This window comes from Macaca nemestrina, chromosome 10 (genome assembly GCF_043159975.1).
Source record: "Macaca nemestrina isolate mMacNem1 chromosome 10, mMacNem.hap1, whole genome shotgun sequence".
Lineage (NCBI taxonomy): Eukaryota > Metazoa > Chordata > Mammalia > Primates > Cercopithecidae > Macaca > Macaca nemestrina.
In genome coordinates, this window is record NC_092134.1 from 16402181 (window position 1) to 16423676 (window position 21496).

At 48.0% G+C, this 21496-nt stretch overlaps 1 protein-coding gene across 4 annotated transcripts in view; it reads right to left on the reverse strand.

Annotated features, from left to right (window-relative positions):
• Positions 1–21496, reverse strand: part of LOC105495201 (ring finger protein, transmembrane 2) — a 108438-nt gene that overhangs the window by 29164 nt on the left and 57778 nt on the right. The window contains exon 8 of one of the 4 annotated variants that reach the window (XM_011764501.2): positions 7190–7651. The exons of the other annotated variants lie outside the window; for them this stretch is intronic. Within the exon in view, the coding sequence (XP_011762803.1) occupies positions 7289–7651 (363 nt within the window). The 3' untranslated portion in view covers positions 7190–7288. Of the gene's footprint in view, positions 1–7189; positions 7652–21496 lie in introns of those variants that run through there. 4 annotated transcript variants of the gene reach the window in all.

Consider the following 21496-nt stretch of genomic DNA (forward strand, 5'->3'; position numbering starts at 1 on the left):
TGTAAAGTGTGGGCTTACTCCATACTTTCTAGGAAGTTCAAGCCCTTTGCTACATATACTTTACTTACAGTAAAGTCCCTGTGGTGCTTTTCAGAGCCTATTAATTCTTAAGTGTACTACAGTAGTGACAAGTTTGGCATTCTGGTTTCCCTATCAGTAGCGTCCTCTGTTGGTAGCTGAGAGGAGAGGGAAATCAGAGGAACTTAGTAGGAAATTAGGCGTGGAAGGGACAAGGTTATACATGCTTATGCTCTGACCTTTAATAATAGCAAGGAAGAAGACATAAAAACTACAAAAATCAGGCTGGTGCAGTGGCTCATGCCTGTAATCCCAGCACTTTGGGAGGTTGAGGCATGGGGATCGCTAGAAGCCAGGAGTTCAAGACTAGCCTGAGAGACATCATGAGACCTCCTGTCTCTATTTAAAAAACAAAAGCAGTCCAGATGCGGTGGCTCACACCTGTAATCCCAGTACTTTGGGAGGCTGAGGCAGGCAAATCACTTGAGGTCAGGAGTTCGAGACCAGCCAGGCCAACATGGTGAAACCCCGTCTCTACTAAAACTACAAAAATTAGTTGGGCATGGTGGTACGCGCCTGTAGTTGTAGCTGTTTGGGAAGTTGATGCGTGAGAATTGCTTGAACCGAGAAGGTGGAGGTTACAGTGAGCTGAGATCATACCACTGTATTCTAGCCTGGGCGACAGAGCGAGACTCTTTCTCAAAAAACAAAACAAAACAAAAACAAAAAAACTACAAAGGCCAGACACAAGGAAAACAAACAAATGGTAGTCATGAAACTGTTTTCTTATGGGCAAAGGGAGGGAGGAAGATGGATGGAACCCAGGAGGTATACACAAGGGGTTTCTAAGAAACTAGCAGTTCTCTACTTTTTAAGCTGGGTGCATGAGTATTTGTTATTTTTTGTTTTTATACCTCATACATGTTATTTTTTTAAGGCCACAAGCTGAAATTTTGCTTACCCACTTTAAAAATAGACTATAACAACCCCATGACGGGGGAAATTGTTACTTCCACTTTGCAGATAAGAGAAACTGAGGCTCAGTTTCAGAGAAGTTCACCATTTTGCCTAAGCTTACAGAGCTCAGATATAGCAGAGGTGGGATTTGAATACAGGTCTCTGATGTCTGTACGGATGCTCTTACCCACAACATCTGCCACTAGATAACTGGACACTCATTATTAAAAACTAGAGCTGATGAAAATATGTCATTTTCTTGCTCTCACCCCCAATTTCCTATAAAGATCCTCTCTCTGAATTCTGGCAAGGAGGGGGAGGAAGAGGAGGAGGCCGCGATCGCCTCTGATGCTATGGCCCCAGGGGCCAGCTGGCAGAGTCCTTGGGGCCAGGCTGAGGCCCCATAGGAGTTGCTAGGCTGTAAGTAAAAATATTCCTGTTAACAGCAGCAGTGGGGCACCCAATTTCATTGGCCATGGTTCCCTTGATCTAAGAGCGTTGGCCCCATGAACAGGAAGGGCCCAGCCCACGTGCCCCAGCAACTGCATCAGCAGCTTCCCTGCACACAGGGCCCTGCTCCCCAGTACCCAGGAGAGGCCTCATTATAAGATGTTGATGATAAAGCCCATAGTGGCCTGGGACCCTGTTAGCTACAAAAAGGCAGTCTCTTCCCTCTGTCCTGGTCCCAGGTGGATGGATGAGCTTATCTGTCCCCGTGTCAGCTACAGTCTTCAGCACAAATGCTCTGGGCTAAACTGCCCAAGCCTGGCTGTTTCCCAAAACACTAGGGAGTGGAGGGAGGAGTGCAAGGGAAGGAGGGAGACAGAAAATGATGGGCGGAGGGTATCTCCTTTCCTTGTAGTCTAGAGCCCATGACTTCAAACTTGACAGACAGGGTCCTCAAGTGTGGATCTGTCCTGCTGGGAGGGTGACTTTGCCCAAGTCATATCACTTCTCTGGGCCTCAGTTTCCTCATTAGCAAAGTAGGGGATGTGGGAGGCTGAATAATGCCCCCCCACCACCAAAGATGTCCATATCCCAATCCCCAGAACCTATGAATTTGTTACCTTACAGGGCGAAAGGAATTTTGTGCACATGCAGATGTGATGAAATTAAGGCTCCTGAGATGGGGAGATTAGTCTAGGTGACCTGGACAAGCCTAATGTCATCACAAGGATCCTTATTAGAGGAAGGCAAAAGGGTCAGGGTAAAGGAAGACAATGAGGCAACAGACACAGAGGTTGGAGAGATGCACTTTAAAAATAGAGAAGGGGACCAGAGGCAAGGAAGGCAGGGGGCTTCTAGAAGCTAGAGAAGACAAGAAAATGGATTGTCCCCCAGCGCCTCCTAAAGGACTGGCACCTTGACTTTAGCCCAGTGACATGGATTTTGGACATTTGACCTCCAGCAGTATAAGATAACACGGTTGTGTTGTTTTAAGCCACAAGGTTTGTGGTTATTTGTTACAGTACCCACAGGAAACTAACACAGAGAAGAAATAATTAGACTGTCATCAGGGTAGCATCAGGATGGCGTGGCTGCAGCATCTCTGGTGGGCTGGCTTCCATGGCAAGATGGGAGGAGGCCAGAGCACACCCAGGCCTGGGAGTGGCCTCTGAGCTGTGGTCCCTACCACCTCTTTGACTACATCTACTACTATGGGGACTGGCTACATCATTTATGATACCCTGTGTAAAGTTAAAATGCAGGGCCCCTTGTTAACATACTAAGAATCTTGGTTGGGCGCAGTGGCTCACACCTGTAATCCCAGCACTTTGGGAGGTGGATGCAGGTGGATCACCTGAGGTCAGGAGTTCGTGACCAGCCTGTCTAACATGGTGAAACCCCGTTTCTACTAAAAATACAAAAAATTAGCTGGGCATGGCGGTACACAGGTGAAACCCTGTCTCTACTAAAAACACAAAACTTAGCTGGGTGCGGTGGTGCATGCCTGTAATCCCAGCTACTCGGGAGGCTGAAGCATGAGAATCACTTGAACACAGGAGGCAGAGGTTGCAGTGAGCCGAGATTGCACTACTGCACACTCCAGCAGCCTGGGTAACAGTCATAATCTCATACGGCAACAGTGGAGCATGAAGCCAAGTGTTTGGGCCTTCTGCACAGGGTGCTTGCCCATGAAGTTGCCCTGCCCCTTCTTCTGCTCCAGCCACACTGGCTGATTGCTCCTTAACCTTGCCAAGCATGTTTCCACCTCAGGGCCTTTACATATGCTGTTTCCCCAGCCTGGAATCCTCTTCCCCACATATCTGCATGGCACACGCTTCCTTCAAGGCTTTGCAGGAATGTTACCTTCTCCCTGCCCCCCACCACTGTCTAAAAGAGCAGCGCCCTCCCCACCCTGCCCTGCAACCATGACACTCCCTGTTTTGTCTCCATCTGACATATTGCCTATTGATTTCAGCATTTTGTTTATCTAAGTCCCTTGAAAGTGCATGCTCTGCTTCTTTGCTGCTGTATTCCCAGGACCTGGTCCTAGGCCTGATACAGAATAGGTGGTCAAAAAATACTGGTTCAATGGATGAAGAAATGGATGAATGGAAAGTGCCCAGGACAGTGGCTGGCTTGTAGTATGTGCATGGTGACTGGCTTGTACAATGTTGCCATGACAATGACTGTCATCATCTACTCCTGGGGAATGACAGGGGGAGGGCTGGGGTCATGTTTTCCAAGGCCCCCTTTCCTCTGCTTACCTTGTTGTTTCACTAATTAATAAATTGAGGCCAGCACTTATAAGCTGCAGTGATCAAAAGGCTTCATTCATATTAAAGGTATGGTCCTGTTCAATCTTCACATCATGAATACTATCCCCATGATATAGGGGAGAACATTGAGGCTTAGAGAAGGCTGCTGATTCATCAAAGGTCCATGACTTATAAGTGAAAGAGCTGAGAATAGAACCTGCTTAACTCCAAGTCTAGTAGACCCTTGCAACTGAATTCACACTGCCTGCTTCAGGGAAAATATACTGAAGGGAGAAATATTTGCAACACTTTCATGAATTAATTACCTTCGGCGTATGTGTTTTGAGTACCGGCTGTGTGCCATGCACTGTGCTGGGAATAAAATGAAATATACAGGAGACTTGATCTCTGTTCTCGCCAAGTTTTAAGTCCTAATGGGGGCGACAAACCAGCAATCACAACATCACATGATGCATTCAAAACAGAAGTGGCCTGGGGGCTGTGGGAGCACACAGGTGAGTCACCCAACCACAAGTTCAGACTTCCAAGTGGATGTGGCATCTAAACACCTGCGGGTGATGGGGTGATGAGAGGTCAGCCAGATAGGGCTAGGGAGACAGTGTTCCTAGCACAGGGAACAGCCACTGCAAAGGCCTGGAGGAGGTGAGAGAACAAGAGCATGATTCGGCCCTAAGAGGAGTTCAACACACCTGGCAAGCGATGGCTGAGGTGTCGGGCTGGGAAGAGAGGCGGCCAGGCAGACATTCAAAAGGACTGCCTTGGCCGGGCACAGGGGCTCACACCTCTAATCCCAGCACTTGGGGAGGCCAAGGTGGGTGGACTGCTTGAGCCCAGGAGTTCAAGACCAACCTGGGTAACATGGCAAAACCCTGTCTCTACAAAAAATACAAAAAATTTAGCCAGGCATGGTGGCATGCGCCTGTAGTCCCAGTTGCCGGGGAGGCTGAGGCAGGAAGATGGCTTGAGGCTGGGAGGTCATGGTTGCAATGAATCCTGATCGTGCCAGAGCACTCCAGCCTGGGTGACAGAGTGAGACCCTGTTTCAAAAGAAAAAAATAAAAACAAAAGACCAAACAAAACAAAAAACAAAAGAACTCCCTTGCCTCTGGGATTATGGACAAGGTACTGAAACTCTTGGAATGATGGCTTCCTCCTCCTAAAATAGGAACAGCCCTAGCCGGACATAGTAGCTTACACCTGTAATCCCAGCACTTTGGGAGGCCAAGGCAGGTGGATCACTTGAGGTCATGATTTAGAGACCAGCCTGACCAACATGGTGAAACCCTGTCTCTACTAAAAATATAAAAATTAGCTGGGTGTGGTGGTGCATGCTGTAATCCCAGCTACTCAGGAGGCTGAGGCAGGAGAATCGCTTAAACCCTGGAGGCGGAGGTTGCAGCAAGCCAAGATCGCGCCACTGAACTCCAGCCTGGGTAACAGAGTGAGACCCTGTCTCATGGGGAAAAAAAAAAAAAAGAAAGATAGGAACAGGCCTAGACACAGAAGGCTGGCTGCAGGGATCTACCTGCCACCTCCCGGCCTCACCTAGTGTAATGACAAGTCTGCTTTCAGTAATGCCACGCCCGGGGACCTGTGGTAATCTGGTCAAGCCTATGAGGGAACAGAGAGCTGACCCTCCTCTCCTCCCTCTGCCATCCCCGTCCTCTGCATGCATCTCTGCGCTGTCACTCAGTGTGTATTTATGTCGGACTGCTATGGCCGTCACTCAGTGTGTATTTATGTTGGGCTGCTATGTGCTAGGCACCCTGGATAAGGCCGCAGCCGGGAATAAGTCTGTATTCCAGGTGCCATCTCCCTCTGTCTTGTTCTTGTTCTTTTGTGTCTCTGCACCATCTCTCCATCAGCCGCTTGAAGTCAGGGTCAGGTCTTATCCCAACAGCTAAGACTGAGCAGGCACTGAAAACTCTGTTCTAAACCTCATGGCCTCATTTGCTCCTCACCGGGCTCCTCCTGGAGCCAGGTAGTATCATCAGTCGTGTACACAGAAGAGGCATCAGAGTTCGACCCGGTGAACTCACTCACCCGAGGGTATACAGCTAGTGGCAAAGGCAGGATTCAAACCAGGCAGCTCCAGGACCCAGTCCAGGGCTGGTACCTATCAGTAACTGGTAGGAATAACATTTCCTTCCTTCTTTTCCCTTCTTCCCTTCAGGGTTCTGATCTTAGCACTTCTGGGCACCGAGGAGAAGAGCCAGAGGCTGGCAAAGCCTTGGTGGGCTACCAAGCCCCCCGCAACAGGGCCTGGATTTCCACGAGGGTCATGAGGGAGGTTGCGCATGTGCGCGCACGTGCACACACACACACACACACACACACACACACACACACACAAAGAAAAAAACAGGCCAGGCACGGTGGTTCACGCCTGTAATCTAAGCACTTTGGGAGGCCAAAGCGGGCAGATTATTTGAGGTCAGGAGTTTAAGACCAGCTTGGCCAACATGGCGAAAACTCGTCTCTACTAAAAATACAAAAATTAGCCAGGTCTGGTGGTGAGCGCCTGTAATCCCAGCTGCTCAGGAGACTGAGACACAAGGATTGCTTGGACCTGGGAAACAGAAGTTGCAGTGAGCTGAGATGGCCCCGCTGCACTCCAGCCTGGGCGACAGAACGAGACTCTGTCTCAGAAAAAGGGGGCATTTAGATGTGCCAGGGATTGCTAACAGCACCTCTACCTGCATTGCTTCAATTTAGTTTTTAAATCACCTCCTGTCTCCACCGCATCCCCAGAAGTAAACAGAAGTATTTCCTTTTTTTTTTTTTTTAAATGGGGGTCTTTCTATGTTGCCCAGCCTGGACTTGAACTCTTGGGCTCAAGCCACCCTCCCACCTCAGCCTTCCTAGTAGCTGGAAAGACAACCTTCTGAGTAGCGTGAGCCATCATGCCTGGCGGATAACTTCCTTTTTTACAGACGAGGAAACTGAGGCATGGAGAAGGGTGGTGACTGGCTGGAAGTGATACTGATGGAAATGGTGGAACCACAATTCCAGCTCAGATCCACCTGACTCCAGAGCCCAACCTCTTTCCAATCCACTCGGAACCTTTCTGGACAAGCTAAAAGTTGAGACGTGTGATCAGTGGGCTCCCTCAGGTCAAATCTCAGTTCTGCTACCTTTTCTTCTCTCCAGGGAAGGAGACACATCTGGGGGAAATATGGAAGCAGGGTAGTCCTCACCTACCCCAATGGAAGCACAAAGCAGGAAACCAACACAGCAGCCCCCGTCTTCCCCCCCAGGAGCAGGGAGCCAAAGTGGACACCTCCAGGGCCCCCTCAGGGAGCCTGGCTGCCTTGCTTAATCATTTAGCTGAAGAAGAGCAAACTGATCTGCACTTAGCTTGCTAATTAACTCCCCCAGCACCCCAGAGCAGGGGTTGCCACCACATACCCATGATGTAGTTTGGAAAGGTGGGTCTGGGTGGGTCTGGGAGCCAAGAACGTGAGCCTCCCTGCTTTGCCCTGTGTGCAAATTCATACCAACCACTGCTGTTCACGTATCACTTTATTTGAGAGTCACTCACTCACCTACGCTGAGCCACTGGGCAGATTCTTATTCTGCCCCCATGGAGCTTAGAGTCTGGTGGGGACGGGATGCTCAGGAGTTATCTGGAAAAACGCACACCCCGAACTGTTTTTCACTTCTGCACTGTGACTGCGGCTGTCCCCTCTTCCTGCCGTGCCCTTGTGGCTTTGCAATGTCCGGGTAACTCCCAGCCCTCCTTTAAAACTCAGCTCTGATGTCACCTTCTTTAGGAAGACTCTGCTGGGGGCTGGTTTAGGTGTTCCTTCTCTGTTTTCCCAGAGGGCCCTGGAGTGACTGCTTCCTTGCCTGCAGCACGCCCACCAGACTGTGAGCTTTGAGCGTGAAACTCCTGGTCTGCAGAACCCCATGCCGTGTGTAGGGCTCGGCACTCTGTGGTGTCCAATAAATATCTGCAGAATGAATACATGAGAAGATAAATCATGTGACCCAGAAGTGGTCACTTTGGGGACTTGGTTTCTTCAAATCAGCAGAATAAGAACGTCTTTCTGGGCTGAGTGCCTGGAATCCCAGCACTTTGGGAGGCCGAGGTGGGTGGATCACCTGAGGTCAGGAGTTCATGACCAGCCTGGCCAACATGGTGAAACCTCGTCTTTACTAAAAAATACAAAAAATTAGCTGAGTGTGGTGGTGGGTGCCTGTAATCCCAGTGACTCAGGAGGCTGAGGCAGGAGAATCTCTTGAACCCGGGAGGTGGAGGTTGCAGTGAGCTGAGATGGTGCCATTGTGCTCCAACCTGGGCAACAAGAGCAAGACTCCATCTCAAAAAAAAAAAAAAAGAAGAAGAAGGTCTTTCTGGGTCTACCAGTCTGTGAAAAAGAGAACAGAGGTGAAGCCCAGCCTTTGAGGAACCAGAGAGGCCTCCAGGATGTCCAAATTGGGCATTGACCATCTTGGCATGGCTCCCAGCGAAGCCATGAGCAGGCCAAAGCCTCTCCCAAAGGGGCTGGTTGCATATCAAAATGCTCTTTACCTGTGAGAACGGGAGCTGACTCTGGCCCATACCAGCAAAAAAGAGGGGACTTTGGAAAGATTATGGATCTTCTCGGACTTCAAAGAAGCGCAGGACCCCCCAGGCCACATGAAGGAGTTGCCGAAAACTCACAACTAAGTGGAAGGACCTCTCCTCTCATCAGCACTTCTCAACTCCCGTCAGCACCTGAACCACGGGGAATCTAGTTCAAACGCAACCACTGATGGAGGAGGACTGGGATGCAGCCACGACTCTGCTCCCAGGTGATGAATGAATGAATGAATGAACAAACTCAGCTCTAACTGTGCCTAGCCTCTGTGTTCCTCAGTTCCTGGGGGAGGGCACTGGATGAGTCCGGCAAGGGCTGCCTGCTCAGGATTACCAGCGATAGGCAGGGGAGAGGGGCACCAAAAAAGCCATGGCTCTGGCCTTGTGCATCCAGTTATAACCAGAGAAGGGTGGGCCTTGGGATGGGGCGGCCATCCTAAAAGGGGTTGATGGTAGCTGGGGCGGAGCCAGGCCAGCTCACCAGACAGTGACCATCTGAGCTGGTGAAAGGTATCATCTTTCAACCTGGAGATCGATTTCCGAAGGCCCAGTGCTGGGGGTGGGAGTAGGGGAGCCAGCGGGAGGACAGGAGGGAGCAAGAATTTCAATAGCAGCTGTGTTCCTAATTTCCCCAGGAGGAGGCCTGGCCGCCCCTCCTCCACGCTGAGTGTTTGCCATTAAAAACAAACAGTATCATTTGGTTCAATAGAAAATGAATTAAGGGAAATTAAACTGCGGGGGCCATGTGGCAAGCCTTGTCTTCCATTGTCTGAGGTTGTTTCTCATCTTCTCTAGTGGGGGAACAACAGCTTGTGGGGTGTGGAGCCAGGCGGGACTAGATAAATAAATAAATAACCCAAAACCTCCGCACCATCTTCATCCAGTAGAGGGTGGGGTGTGGGAAATCCCAGGTGCCCGCTGGGGCCCTGTCCCTGCTGCGTCCCTTGGTGGCAGAATGTAGCCTTTGGGAGTCTCCCAGGGAACAGAGTGAAGGGAAAAACAAAACAAAACACAAGGACAGCAACAAAAAATGAAGGCTGGATGCAGTGGCTCACACCTGTAATTCCAGCACATTGGGAGGCGAAGGCAGGAGGATCACTTGAGGCCAGGAGTTCAACACCAGCCTGGGCAATGCGGCAAGACCCCATTGCTATAAAAAATTTAAAAATTAGGCCAGGTGTGGTGGCTCACGAGCACTCTGGGAGGCCGAGGCAGGTGGATCACCTGAGGTCAGGAGTTCGAGACCAGCCTGGCCAACGTGGTGAAACCCCATCTCTACGACAAATACAAAAATGAGCTGGGCGTGCTGGCGGGCGCCTGTAATCCCAGCTATTTGGGAGGCTGAGGCAGGAGAATCACTTGAATCTGGGAGGTGGAGGTTGTAGCAAGATCGTGTAATTGCATTCCAGCCTGGGCGACAAGAGCAAAACTGTCTCAAAAAGAAAAAAAAAAAAATTAAAAAATTAGCTGAGTGTGGTGTGTAGTCCCAGCTACTCAGGGGGCTGAGGTGGGAGGATCGCTTGAGCCCAGGAGTTTCAGGCTGCAGTGAGCCGCAATCACACCAAAGCACACGGGTTTGGGTGACAGAGCAAGACCCTGTCTCAAAATAAAAACACAGACTCAAGAAAAAGTGAGGTGCAGGCCCCACAGACAGAAAAGGAGGGTACCAGGGTAGTTGAGGGAGGAGGATGTAAGGAGGCTGGGGACGAGGGTGTTCGGTGCCTGGGTTGGTGGGAGCAGTTTCGATGGTTCTGCAGGTGCACAGGGAGCAGTTGCTGCTGCTGTTTGAGTTGCAGTCTCTGAGTCAGGGGAGTGCGGGTGAGGAATGGTGTGGGGAGAGGCAGGATCGTGCAGTGATTAAGAGTCTTAGAGTCTAAGCCCTGTCATTTACATACCCCAGGCAAGTCACTCACATTCTCTGTGCCTCAGTTTCCTCATCTGCAAATTGGGGGCATTAAGAGTGTCTATAGTGTCTACCTCATAGGATTGTTGTGAGAATGAAATGAGTTCATGTTAATGAAGCATTTAGACCAGTACTAGGGACACTGGATATTTATTTCTGATTTTAATACTATCATGGGTCCCTAATGGCATCTCCCTTGGCAGCTGGAAGACCTGGCCTCTGAAGTCACAGCCTGGCCACAGACTTGCTGTGTGACCCTGGATAAGTGAACACACCCTGCTGAGCCTCCAGTCTCTCATTTACAGAAAAGGGATAATCACTCCGGCACAGAGATTGCTAGTGCCTCCTGATATCCCTTCTTCCCTTCCTCTTTCAAAGTAAGCATCTCAATCTTTGCTTAGGGCCATTGGCACCCAGCCACAAGATGACACTCCCCAGCCTGCCATGCAGTAAGTGTGACTGAGTGGTGGCCAATGAGATTTAAGTGAAAGTGACGGGAGCCATTTCCGGGAAGCCACGTAAAAAGGGAGAGGAACACTTAGGAACTTTTACAAATGAGGATGCAAAAATTCCAGCAGAACAGTGGCACACGGAATCCAGAAACACATTCAAAGAATTGTACCTTATGATCAAGAGGGGTTCATTGAATGCAAGGATTAACAGAAAATCCAGTAATGCAGCTCTTCATGGCAACAGATGGAAGGAGAAAAATCAAATGCTTTTTGATCAAATTCAACAGGTTTTTTTTTTTTTTTTTTTTTTTTGGAGACAGGGTCTCTTGCTGTCTCACTCAGGGTGGAGTGTAGTGGCATGACCATGGCTCACTGCAGCCTCGAACTCCCAGGCTCAAGGGATCCTCCCACCTCAGCCTCCCAAGTAGCTGGGACTACAAGTGTGCACTGCTGTGCTCGGCTAATTTTTTTAATTAATTTTTTTGTAGAGAGGGGGGTCTCACTATGTTGCCCAGGCTTGGTCTCGAACTTCTGGCCTCAACTTCCTAAACTGCTAGGTTTATAGACGTGAAACACTGTGCCTGTGTGCCTGGCCACAAAAACCATCTTTAATTTTCAACATTTTACTAGATTAAACTAGATGAATACCTTTTTTTTTTTCAGACGGAGTCTCACTCTGTTACCCAGGCTGGAGTGCAGTGGTGCAATCTGGTCTCACTGCAACCTCCGCCTCCCAGGTTCAAGCTATTCTCATGCCTCAGCCTTCTGAATAGCTAGGATTACAGGCATGCACCACCATGCCTGGCTAATTTTTGTATTTTTGGTAGAGATGAAGTTTCGCCATGTTGGCCAGGCTGGTCTCGAACTCCTGCCTCAAGTGATTTGCCTGCCTCAGCCTTCCAAAGTGCCAGAATTACAGGCATGAGCCTCAGCGCCCAGCCAAGATGGATGCTTTGTTAACTTGATAAAACATCAGCGCCAGCTCCAAAGCTGGCCTTTTGTTTAATGGGGGACTGTATCTTTAGTTTTATGTCTCGATTCAGCTAGCCAGGCTGTAGTATTTAGTTATGCAATTAAACACTGATCTAGGTTGCTGCGAGGGCATTTTGTAGATGTGATTAACATCTACAATCAGTTGACTTAAGCAATGAAGCTTTTCCTTGATATCCTGGGTGAACCTCATCCAATCAGCTGAAGGCCATAAGAACAAAACTGAGGTTTCCCCGAGGAAGAATAAATTCTGCCTCAAGACTGCAGCATCAGAGCTGGGCACTGTGGCACATGCCTGTAATCCCAGCATTTTGGGAAGCCGAGACAGGCAGATCACTTGAGGTCAGGAGTTCGAGACCAGCCTGGCCAACACGGCAAAATCCTGTCTCTACTAAAAATACAAAAATTAGCTGGTGTGGTGGCTCACGCCTGTGGTCCCAGCTACTCGGGAGGCTGAGGCACGAGACTTGCTTGAACCCGGGAGGCAAAGGCTGTAGAGAGCCGAGATTGCATCATTGCACTCCAGCCTGGGCGACAGGGAGAGACACTGTGTCAAAAAAAAAAAAAAAAGAAAAAGAAAGGAGACTGCAGCATCAGCTCCTCCCAAGAGCTTTCAGCCTGCTGGCCTGTTCTGCAGATTTCAGACTTTCCAGCCCCTGCAGTCCTCCAAGGCAATTCCTTAAAATAAATCTCTCTATGTACATATAATCTACTGGTTCTGTTTCTCTGGCGAACCTTGTCTGTTATAGGGATCCTAGAGGCACTCCCATCAAGATCAGGACGAAGACAGAACTGCCCACTATTACCTGTTAGGGAAGGAAAAATCAAACATCAAGAATTAACCCACCAAGCAGTGGGCGACAGAGGAAGTGATGGAGCCAGGTTCTGTATCCATGTTTAAATCTAAAACTTCTTAAAAAAAAAAAAAAAAAGACAATTTCTTAACCCTTTCTGGATAATGTGCCTCTAGTACACCTTAAAGATAAGGGATTTCAAAGTAATGCTAAAAAGTTAAAGGAAAACAAGAAAAAACAACTTGTATTCAGCATTGGAAGAAGTGTAAATTGCCATAGCCTTTTTTTTTTTTTTTTTTTTCTGACAGGGTTTCACTTCATCACCCAGGATGGAGTGCAGTGGTATAATCGTGGCTCACCGCAGCCTTTACTTCCCAGGCTCAAGCGATCCTCCCACTTCGGCTTCCTGAATAGCTGGAACTACAGGCGTGTGCTACCATGCCTGGCTAATTTTTGTGTTTTCTAGAGACAAGGTTTTGCTATGTTGCCCAGGCTGGCCTCGAACTTCTGGGGGTCATCTGCCCACCTTGGCCTCCCCAAATGTTGGGATTACAGGCGTGAGCCACCGCACCCAGCCTGCCTCGAGAAAGAACTATCTGGGGATTCTGGATAAAGCTAAAGCTACTCAATCCTAAAATTCAACAATTTCTTTTCTAGATGGCTGTGCTAGAGAAACTTTTGTGCATATGTAGTGAGATGATCATTACTGTACTATACATAATGGTAAAAAAATAAAGAATCTAATTGCTCATGAGTTAGGGGAATGGATGAATAAACCAAGGAGTATTATATATTGCTGAAAAATGAATAAACTGAGAACTAGAGCTACACATATCAATAAAGATCTATGGTTATCAAACTTCAGTGTGCATTCAAATTATCTGGCGGATTTGGAAAGGTACAGACTGCTGGCCTCGCCCCACCTCACAGTTTCTGAATCAATGGGTCTGGGGTGGGATCTGAGGCTTTACATTTCTAACAAGCTGCCAGGTGCTCATCTGCTGGTCGAGGGACTGCACTTTGAGAAGCAAGAATGCACACAAACCTCAAAAACACAACACTGTGTAACAGCACAAGTTGTAAAAGGATGTATGTAGAATATAAAATATGTTAATTTGATATGCACCAAAACCAACACCATAGTTTGTCTATGGACATAAACATGTGTAGTAAAAGTAAGGAACTAGTGGTAACCTCAAGGGAAGGAGAGAGAAAGAATACACATTTCAAAGGATGTGGCAGAGATACTGTCATGGGTTCCCCAAGTCCCACTTTATCTTCCCCCAGGCTTTCAGCAAGACAACTGTTTCCCAGATTCTCTGCTGTTAGGTGAGGCCTTCTGACTGGGTCCTAGCCAAGGGAAGAATGTGGGTGGAAGTGATCTGTGCCACCACCTTGGGCCAAAAACCTTTCATGTAATTCTCCAGTTTCCCTTCCCTCGTTGGCCCCCTGATGTTGAGGTTCCAGTGCAGACTGACGTCTCATCCCCCCGCTACTCAAGGCTCTCCAGATGACTTTTATGTACATCTCAAGTTGAGAAACGGTCCTAGGAGAACATCCTGCGGGATGGTGATTTCACTCCATGGAAGAAGCCACGGTCCCTAAATGACTGCCCCGAGCAGAGCACCTTGGCTAACCTCCACTGGACTCTGATGAGCTGAAAAGAATGTTGGGTGACACCTTTGAGACTTTGGTGGTGTTGACAGCAGCACCTGGGATACCCTAATTAATACAGACAGGAAACAATTCAGCGGATGTAAGTGGGGGCAGTGGAGTGGCTTTTATTTCTCTAAAAGGAAAGAGGAAGATCTGAAGCGAGCATGGAAAAGGTTCACATCTTTTGAATCTCAATGGTAGGTGTGGAGATCTCTATTATATATTATTTTCTGTATAGTTGAAATATTTTATAATTTTAAAATATTCAAAAATAACCTAAATATGAAAAATATCAGATGTATACAGGCAACTAACGACAACTGGAACGAGAGGAGGGAGAATGTAAAACATCACCCCCGTGGCAGGTGGTGTCGGCTGCACCCGGAGGACTTTATAATCTCCACTGCTGGCATAAGCATAACAAAACCAGGTGTTTCCTCTGCTGTTGTGAATGTCGCTCACGAGATGGACCAGCTTCCTTCTCTGACAAATACAAGTGGCATAAACACCTGTGTATTTGTTTTTGATTTTTTTTTTTGAGACAGAGTCTTGCTTTGTCGCCCAGGCTGGGGTACAGTGGTGTGATCTTGGCTCACTGCAACCTCTGCCTCCCAGGTTCAAGAGATTCTCCCACCTCGGCCGCCTGAATAGCTGGGTCTACATGCATGTGCTACCGTGCTAGGCTAATTTCTTTTTTTTTGTAGAGACAGAGTTTCGCCATGCCACCCAGGCTGGGTTCAAATTCCCGGATTCAAGTGATTCTCCTGGCTTGGCCTCCCAAAGTGCTAGGATTACAGGCATGAGCCACTGCGCCGGCCCACCTGTTCATCAGTTTCTTGTGGCTCCTGTAGGAAACTGCCAAATGCTGAGTGACTTGAAATAACGGAAACTTATTCTCTCCCAGATCTGGAGGCCAGAGGTCCAAAATTAGTTTCCCTAGGCCCAAATCAAAGTGTTGGCTGGGAGACTGGCGAAAAGAAAGTCATTCTTTGCCTCTCCCAGTTCCTGGTGGCATTGTTTGTCTTGTGGCCACATCATTCCCAATGTCTGCCCCCATCTTTACACTAACTTCAGGGTTAGCAGACTTTTTTTTAAAGGACCAGACAGTAAATATTTTAGGATTTGTGGGCCACAGAGTCTCTGTCATCACTTCTCAACTCTGCCACAGTACAGTGAAAGTCACAGACAACGCATACATAAATGGGCATGGCAGGCTTCCAACAGAACTTTATGTACAAAAACAAGCAGTGGGCCCACCTGTAGTTTGCCGACTCCTGAACTAGAGTCTTTGAGATGCTGTGCTCCTCAATAAAACGGTCCCACGCTTAATAAGTTGGGAATGTGTCAGAGAAAACAAAGTGAAATGAATTTCTTTACTGTGGGACTTCTCAGAGCCTTTACTATGTGAGTGTGTGAGTAGGGGATAATGTACACAGCATTTCCCAAAGTTATTTAACCATAGAACACCTTTTTGTTTTTTTTTATTTTTTTTTGAGACGGAGTCTCGCTCTGTTGCCCAGGCCGGAGTGCAGTGGCCAGATCTCAGCTCACTGCAAGCTCCGCCTCCCGGGTTCACGCCATTCTCCTGCCTCAGCCTCCCAAGTAGCTGGGACTACAGGCGCCCGCCACCTTGCCCGGCTAGTTTTTTGTACTTTTCAGTAGAGACGGGGTTTCACCGTATTAACCAGGATGGTCTCGATCTCCTGACCTCGTGATTCGCCCGTCTCGGCCTCCCAAAGTGCTGGGATTACAGGCTTGAGCCACCGCGCCCGGCCAGAACACCTTTTTATAAAATGCTTATTAGGCCGGGTGCGGTGGCTCACGCCTTTAAGCCACCACTTTGGGAAGCCAAGGCAGGTGGATCACTCGAGGTCAGGAGTTCGAAACCAGCCTGGCCAACATGGCGAAACTCCATCTCTGCTACAAATACAAAAATTAACTGGGCATGGTGGCAGGTGCCTGTAATCCCAGCTGCTCAGGAGGCTGAGGCAGGAGAAACGCTTGAACCTGGGAGGCGGGGGTTGTAGTGAGCCAAGATCACACCACTGCACTCCAGCCTGGGAGACAGAGTGAGACTCTGTCTCAAAAAAAAAAAACAAAAAAACAAAAAAACCAGAAAACCAACAAACCAATAAAATGCCTATTAACATCTCCCTAAGGGCCCAGAAACATAGTTTGAAAAATAGTATTTTGCTTAATCCTGACTTTGACTAGATTCTAACTTTCTTACTCACTTTAAATTATAAACAGATGGCTGCTAATGCTCTCTTATCTTCCTCAGAATGACAATAATTAACTAACTAGCCAGCACTTGACTTGTATTATTTCATTTAATTCTCACAACAGTGTTATGAGTTAAGTCCTGCTATTCCCATTTTAAAGACAGAGACGTTGGGGCTCAGTGAGGTTAATCAAGGTCTCAGAGGCAGAAGGAGCTAGAATTTGAATCTAGGTTTAATTTTAGGGTTTAGTATGTGCTCTTTCAACGATTCCACAGGGCTGCAGAGAAAGACAATTAGTTGCTTCTCTTGCTACATGCTCTAGAATCTTCCTGGCAACAGAAAGGGAGGTACATTTTGTAAAAGCATAAAGCCCACTAAATATCACGTAATATTAACATTGCTAATGATCAGTATCTCACTGGCTTTCTCTTCTGTTCCAGTAAAACCTGATGATGAGAAAAGGGACATCTTCAATAACAGCTGCAGGCAGACAGGGCACCCCCTGGCTTTGCTGCTCACTGCTGGGTGGCATTCCCTTGCTGGCCCTCAGTTTCCTCATCTGTGGAATGGGAACAGTAACAGCACCTACCTTCTTAGAGTGTTGCTGAGAAGACCAAATGAAATCATGCAGATAAAGCACTTTGCACAGTGGATAAATACACAAACAAGAAGAGAAACCTAGACGTATCAGCTGTTATTCTTATTGTCACCCTGTCAGGCTGAGTTGAGTCCTACTTTGTCACCTTCCAGCACAGTGACCCTTCACAAACTGGTTAGCCTCCCTGAGCCTCTGTTTTATCTGTCAAATGGTATTTTATTTTATTTTATTTTTTGAGATGGACTCTTGCTCTGTCGCCCGGGCTGGAATGCAGTGGCATGATCTCAGCTCACTGCAACCTCTACCTCCCGGGCTCAAGCAATTCTCCTGCCTCAGCCGCCTGAGTAGCTGGGACTACAGGCACCTGCCACCATGCCTGGCTGATTTTTGTATTTATAGTAGAGACAAAGTTTCATCATGCTGGCCAGGCTACACTTGAACCCGTGACCTCAGGTGATCTGCCCGCCTCAGCCTTCCAAAGTGCTGGGATTACAGGCGTGAGCCACTGTGCCCGGCCAATTTTTTGTATTTTTAGTAGAGACAGAGCTTCACCATGTTGATCAGGCTGGTCTCAAACTCCTGACCTCAAATGATCTGCCTGCCCTGGCCTCCCAATGTGCTGGGATTACAGGCGTGAGCCATCATGCCTGGCCGAGACTAGGTGATTTGTAAAGAAAAGAGGTTTATTTTGGCTCATGGTTCTGCAGACTGTAGGGGAAGCACAGCACCTGCATTTGCTCAGCCTCTGGTGAAGCTTCAGGAAGCTTTTACTCATGGCAGAAGGTAAAGGGGGAGCAGGCGTGTCACATGTTGAGAGAGCAAGCAAAAGAGATGCCAGGCTCTTTTAAACAGTCAGATCGTGCATGAACTAATAGAGCAAGAACTCACTCGTTACCTTGGGGAGGGTACCCTGCCATTCACATGAGATTCATCCCCGTGACCCAAACACCTCCTACTAGGCGCCACCTCCAACATTGGGGAATCACATTTTAACATGAGATTTGGAGGGGACGAACATCCAAACAGTATCACCACACTACCCCTAATTATCCAGGCCACCATTTTCATCACTGGACTGTAAGTTCCAAGGGACAGGTACATATTTTTAGTAGAGACGAGGTGACCTCAGGTGATCTGCCCACATCGGCCTCCCATGGTGAAACTCTGTCTCTACCAAAAAAAGGGATTACAGGCATGAGCCATTGTGCCCAGCTAAGGAATCCCTTTAAAAAATCCTTGCTCTTAAAAAAACACAGCTAACTTGCATATATTGCATACTAGGAGATGTACAATTGCATTTTCACAACAACCCTCTGAGGTAGTGTGGTGGGCACCCAGCAAAATTTCCCATCTTAATGCCCAGGACTATGAAGGTAATGAAATATCACATCTAGATCATACTATAAGCTACACAATAAAAGGGATTTTGGAGATATAATTGAGGTTACTAATCAGTTACCCTTTAATTGGTTAGCAGGCTGTCCCAGTCAGTCTAATTTAATCATCTAAGCCCTTTAAAAGCAGAGTTTTCTTGGGCTGGGGGAAAAGGAAGTCAGAGAAATGTCAAACGCAAGAACTGCACTCTGCTTTTGGCTTGAAGATGGTGGCAACTGTGTACAAGACTTAGAGCGTGGCTTCTAGGAGCCGAGAGTGACCTGGTTGGCAGCCGGCAAGGATGGGGGACCTCAGGTCCTACAACCACACAGAACTGATTCTGCCAACAACCTTAATAAGCCTGGAAGTAGACTTGTCTCCAGAAACTCCAGATAAGTGCCCAGCCTGGCCAACACCTTGGTTTCAGCCTTGTGAGACCCTTTGTAGAAAACTCAATCAAGCCGACCTGGGCTGCTGACCTACAGAACTGTGAACTAATAAATGAGTGTTTTCTAAGCTGCTAAGTCAGTGGTCATTTGTTAGGCAGTAAATGAAAACTAATACACGTAGGTACTATTGTGATTGGACTGGGCACAGTGGCTCATGTCTGAAATCCGCACTCAGAGGCCGAGGCACGTAGATCACTTGAGCTTGGGAGTTCGAGCCCAGCCTGGGCAACATGGTGAAACCCCATCTCTACCAAAAAAAGAAATATATGAAAAATTAGCTTGGCATGGTGGCACACATCTGTGGTCCCAGATTCAGGAGGCTGAGGCAGGAGAATCACTTCAGCCTGGGAGGCTGAGGTTGCAGTGAGCTGAGATCACGCCACTGTACTCCAACCTGGGTGACAGAGACTCTCTCAAAAAAATAAAAAATAAAAAAAAGTATAATGTAGATAGGTACTATTATGATCCCATTTTACAGATGAGAAAATGAATGCAAGAGATGCAAACTGCCTTACTAAGGTCCCAAAGCTGGTAAATGGCAAAGGGTTTCTCAAACAGGATTTGAACACAGGCAATTTGGCTCCAGGGTCCATGCATTTAACCACAGTGCTGTGTTTTCTCTGTGTATTTATCCAGAACAATCTCTAAGATAGATGGATAATAAAAGCAAGGTGGGAGCTGTACATAGAATGTTACCTTACTGTTTGAATATATAAAGGTGAGTAAAAAAAACATACACATGTATTTGCTGCTGCTGCTTTTTTTTTTTTTTTTTGACAGAGTCTCATTCTGTTTCCCAGGCCTCTCTCTCCTTGGCTTGTGAGTGGTCATTTTCTCTGTGTCCTCACATGATCTTTCCTCTGTGCCTATCGGTGTCCCAATCTCCTCTTCTTACAAGGACACCAGTCCTATTGGACCAGGGCCCATCCTAGTGAGGTAGGAGGTGGGACTTGACTCCAGAGGTGGGGCTCAGATATGGGGCCAAATTGAGAGCTAGCTAGAACAGGGACAGGGTGGAAGCGGCTTTCCATAGCCATGCCCACCAGTATGCCACGTTAGTTTACCATTGCCATGGCAACACCCAGGAGTTACCACCGCTTTCCGTGACCATCACCCAACGACCCAGAAGTGACTAGCCCTTCCCTGGAAATTTCTGCATAAACTGCTCCTTAATCTACATGTAATTAAAAGTAGGTACGAATATGGCTGCAAAACTGCCCTGAGGTGCTGCTGTCTGCCTACGGGGCAGCCCTGCTCTGCAGGAGCAGTCACAGTGCTGCAACGCTGCCTGAGCTGTAACGCCTCGTCAGTAAAGCTACCTTCTTCTACCCTACCACTGGCTCGCCCTTGAATTCTTTCTTGTGCAAAGCCAAGAACCCTCACAGTCTAAGCCCCTCTTTGGGGCTTGCCTGCCCTGCATTACTAGTGACCTCATTCTAACTTAATGACTTCTTCTTTTTTTTTTGGAGACAGGCTGGAGTGCAGTGGCATCATTTCAGCTGCAACCTCCACCACCCGGGTTCAAGTGATTCTCCTGCCTCAGCCTCCCAAGTACTGGGATTACAGGCACATGCCACCAAGCCTGGCTAATTTTTGTATTTTTAGTAGAGACAGGGTTTCACCATGTTGGCCAGGGCTGGTCTCGAACTTCCGACCTCAAGTGATCCACCTTCGTCGGCCTCCCAAAGTGCTGGGATTACAGGAGTGACCCACAAAGCCTGGCCGTCTTTATAGATCCTATTTCCCAATATAGCCAAATTCTGAGGTCCTGGGGTTTGGACTCCGACACATGCATTTCGGGGGGCACAGTTGAGTCCATAACATTTGGGGGGCTGACCCAGGGCCATTAGGCACACATTTAACCCAGAGTTTCTCAACTTCAGCACTACTGACATTTAGGGCTGGATAATTCTGGGTTGCAGTAGGGGACTGTCTTGTGCACTGTAGAATATTCAGCAGCACCCCTGGTCTCTGTCCACTAAATACCAAAAGCACACGCCCTCCAATGGTGGCAACCAAAAATGACTCCAGAAATTATCACATTCCCCTAGTTGGAAATCACTACTTAAACTTCTTCCAGCCCCCATGTGTGGGTGGTTGGAACAAGTGTGGCTGGCTCTTCTAGAAGTTCTTATTCCAGGATGGGGCACTGTGTCTTTACACACAGAATGTTATGCAGCCAAAACCACAGCTGAGGCCTAGAATACTCAGAACTGCCCCAGCATAGACAGATGTCTGATTGGGAGAAGGGAAGGAGGGGAGAGGGGAAGGCGTGACTTCCAGGAGTGAAGATGCCTCCATCAATGGGAAACCACTGTGAGAGCAAAAATGCTGGGTTCAGGGCCCGGAAAACGTAGGGATTTTAATGGCACCGAAAGCCCCATGAATCATCTTGGCTCTCATGTCAGAGAAAACCACCTTTTTTATTTTTGTCCACCTTCCCTCCCCTTCCCCTGTGCTTAGAGAAAAACCAATAGCATTGAGAGTTCATGGAATCTCACCCTACTGGAACCTCTTGTCCAGGGATTTGGCTGAGCCTACTGAGCTAGAACTTAGTTAAGATGATTTAGGATATGGAAGGGCTTCCTCCTCCCTATCCTTATGGAAAAGATGGCAAGTTGGTAAAATGCTGTGTTATTCAGAGAAATCAGTTCAGCTAAGCCTTTCCTTGTTTCTGATATAACCAATCCTAGTAACCACCCAGCAACGAGGTACCTGACCTTGCACCTTACGATAACCTTAAAGAGACAGAAATGACCACTAGAGAGGCTGGGCATG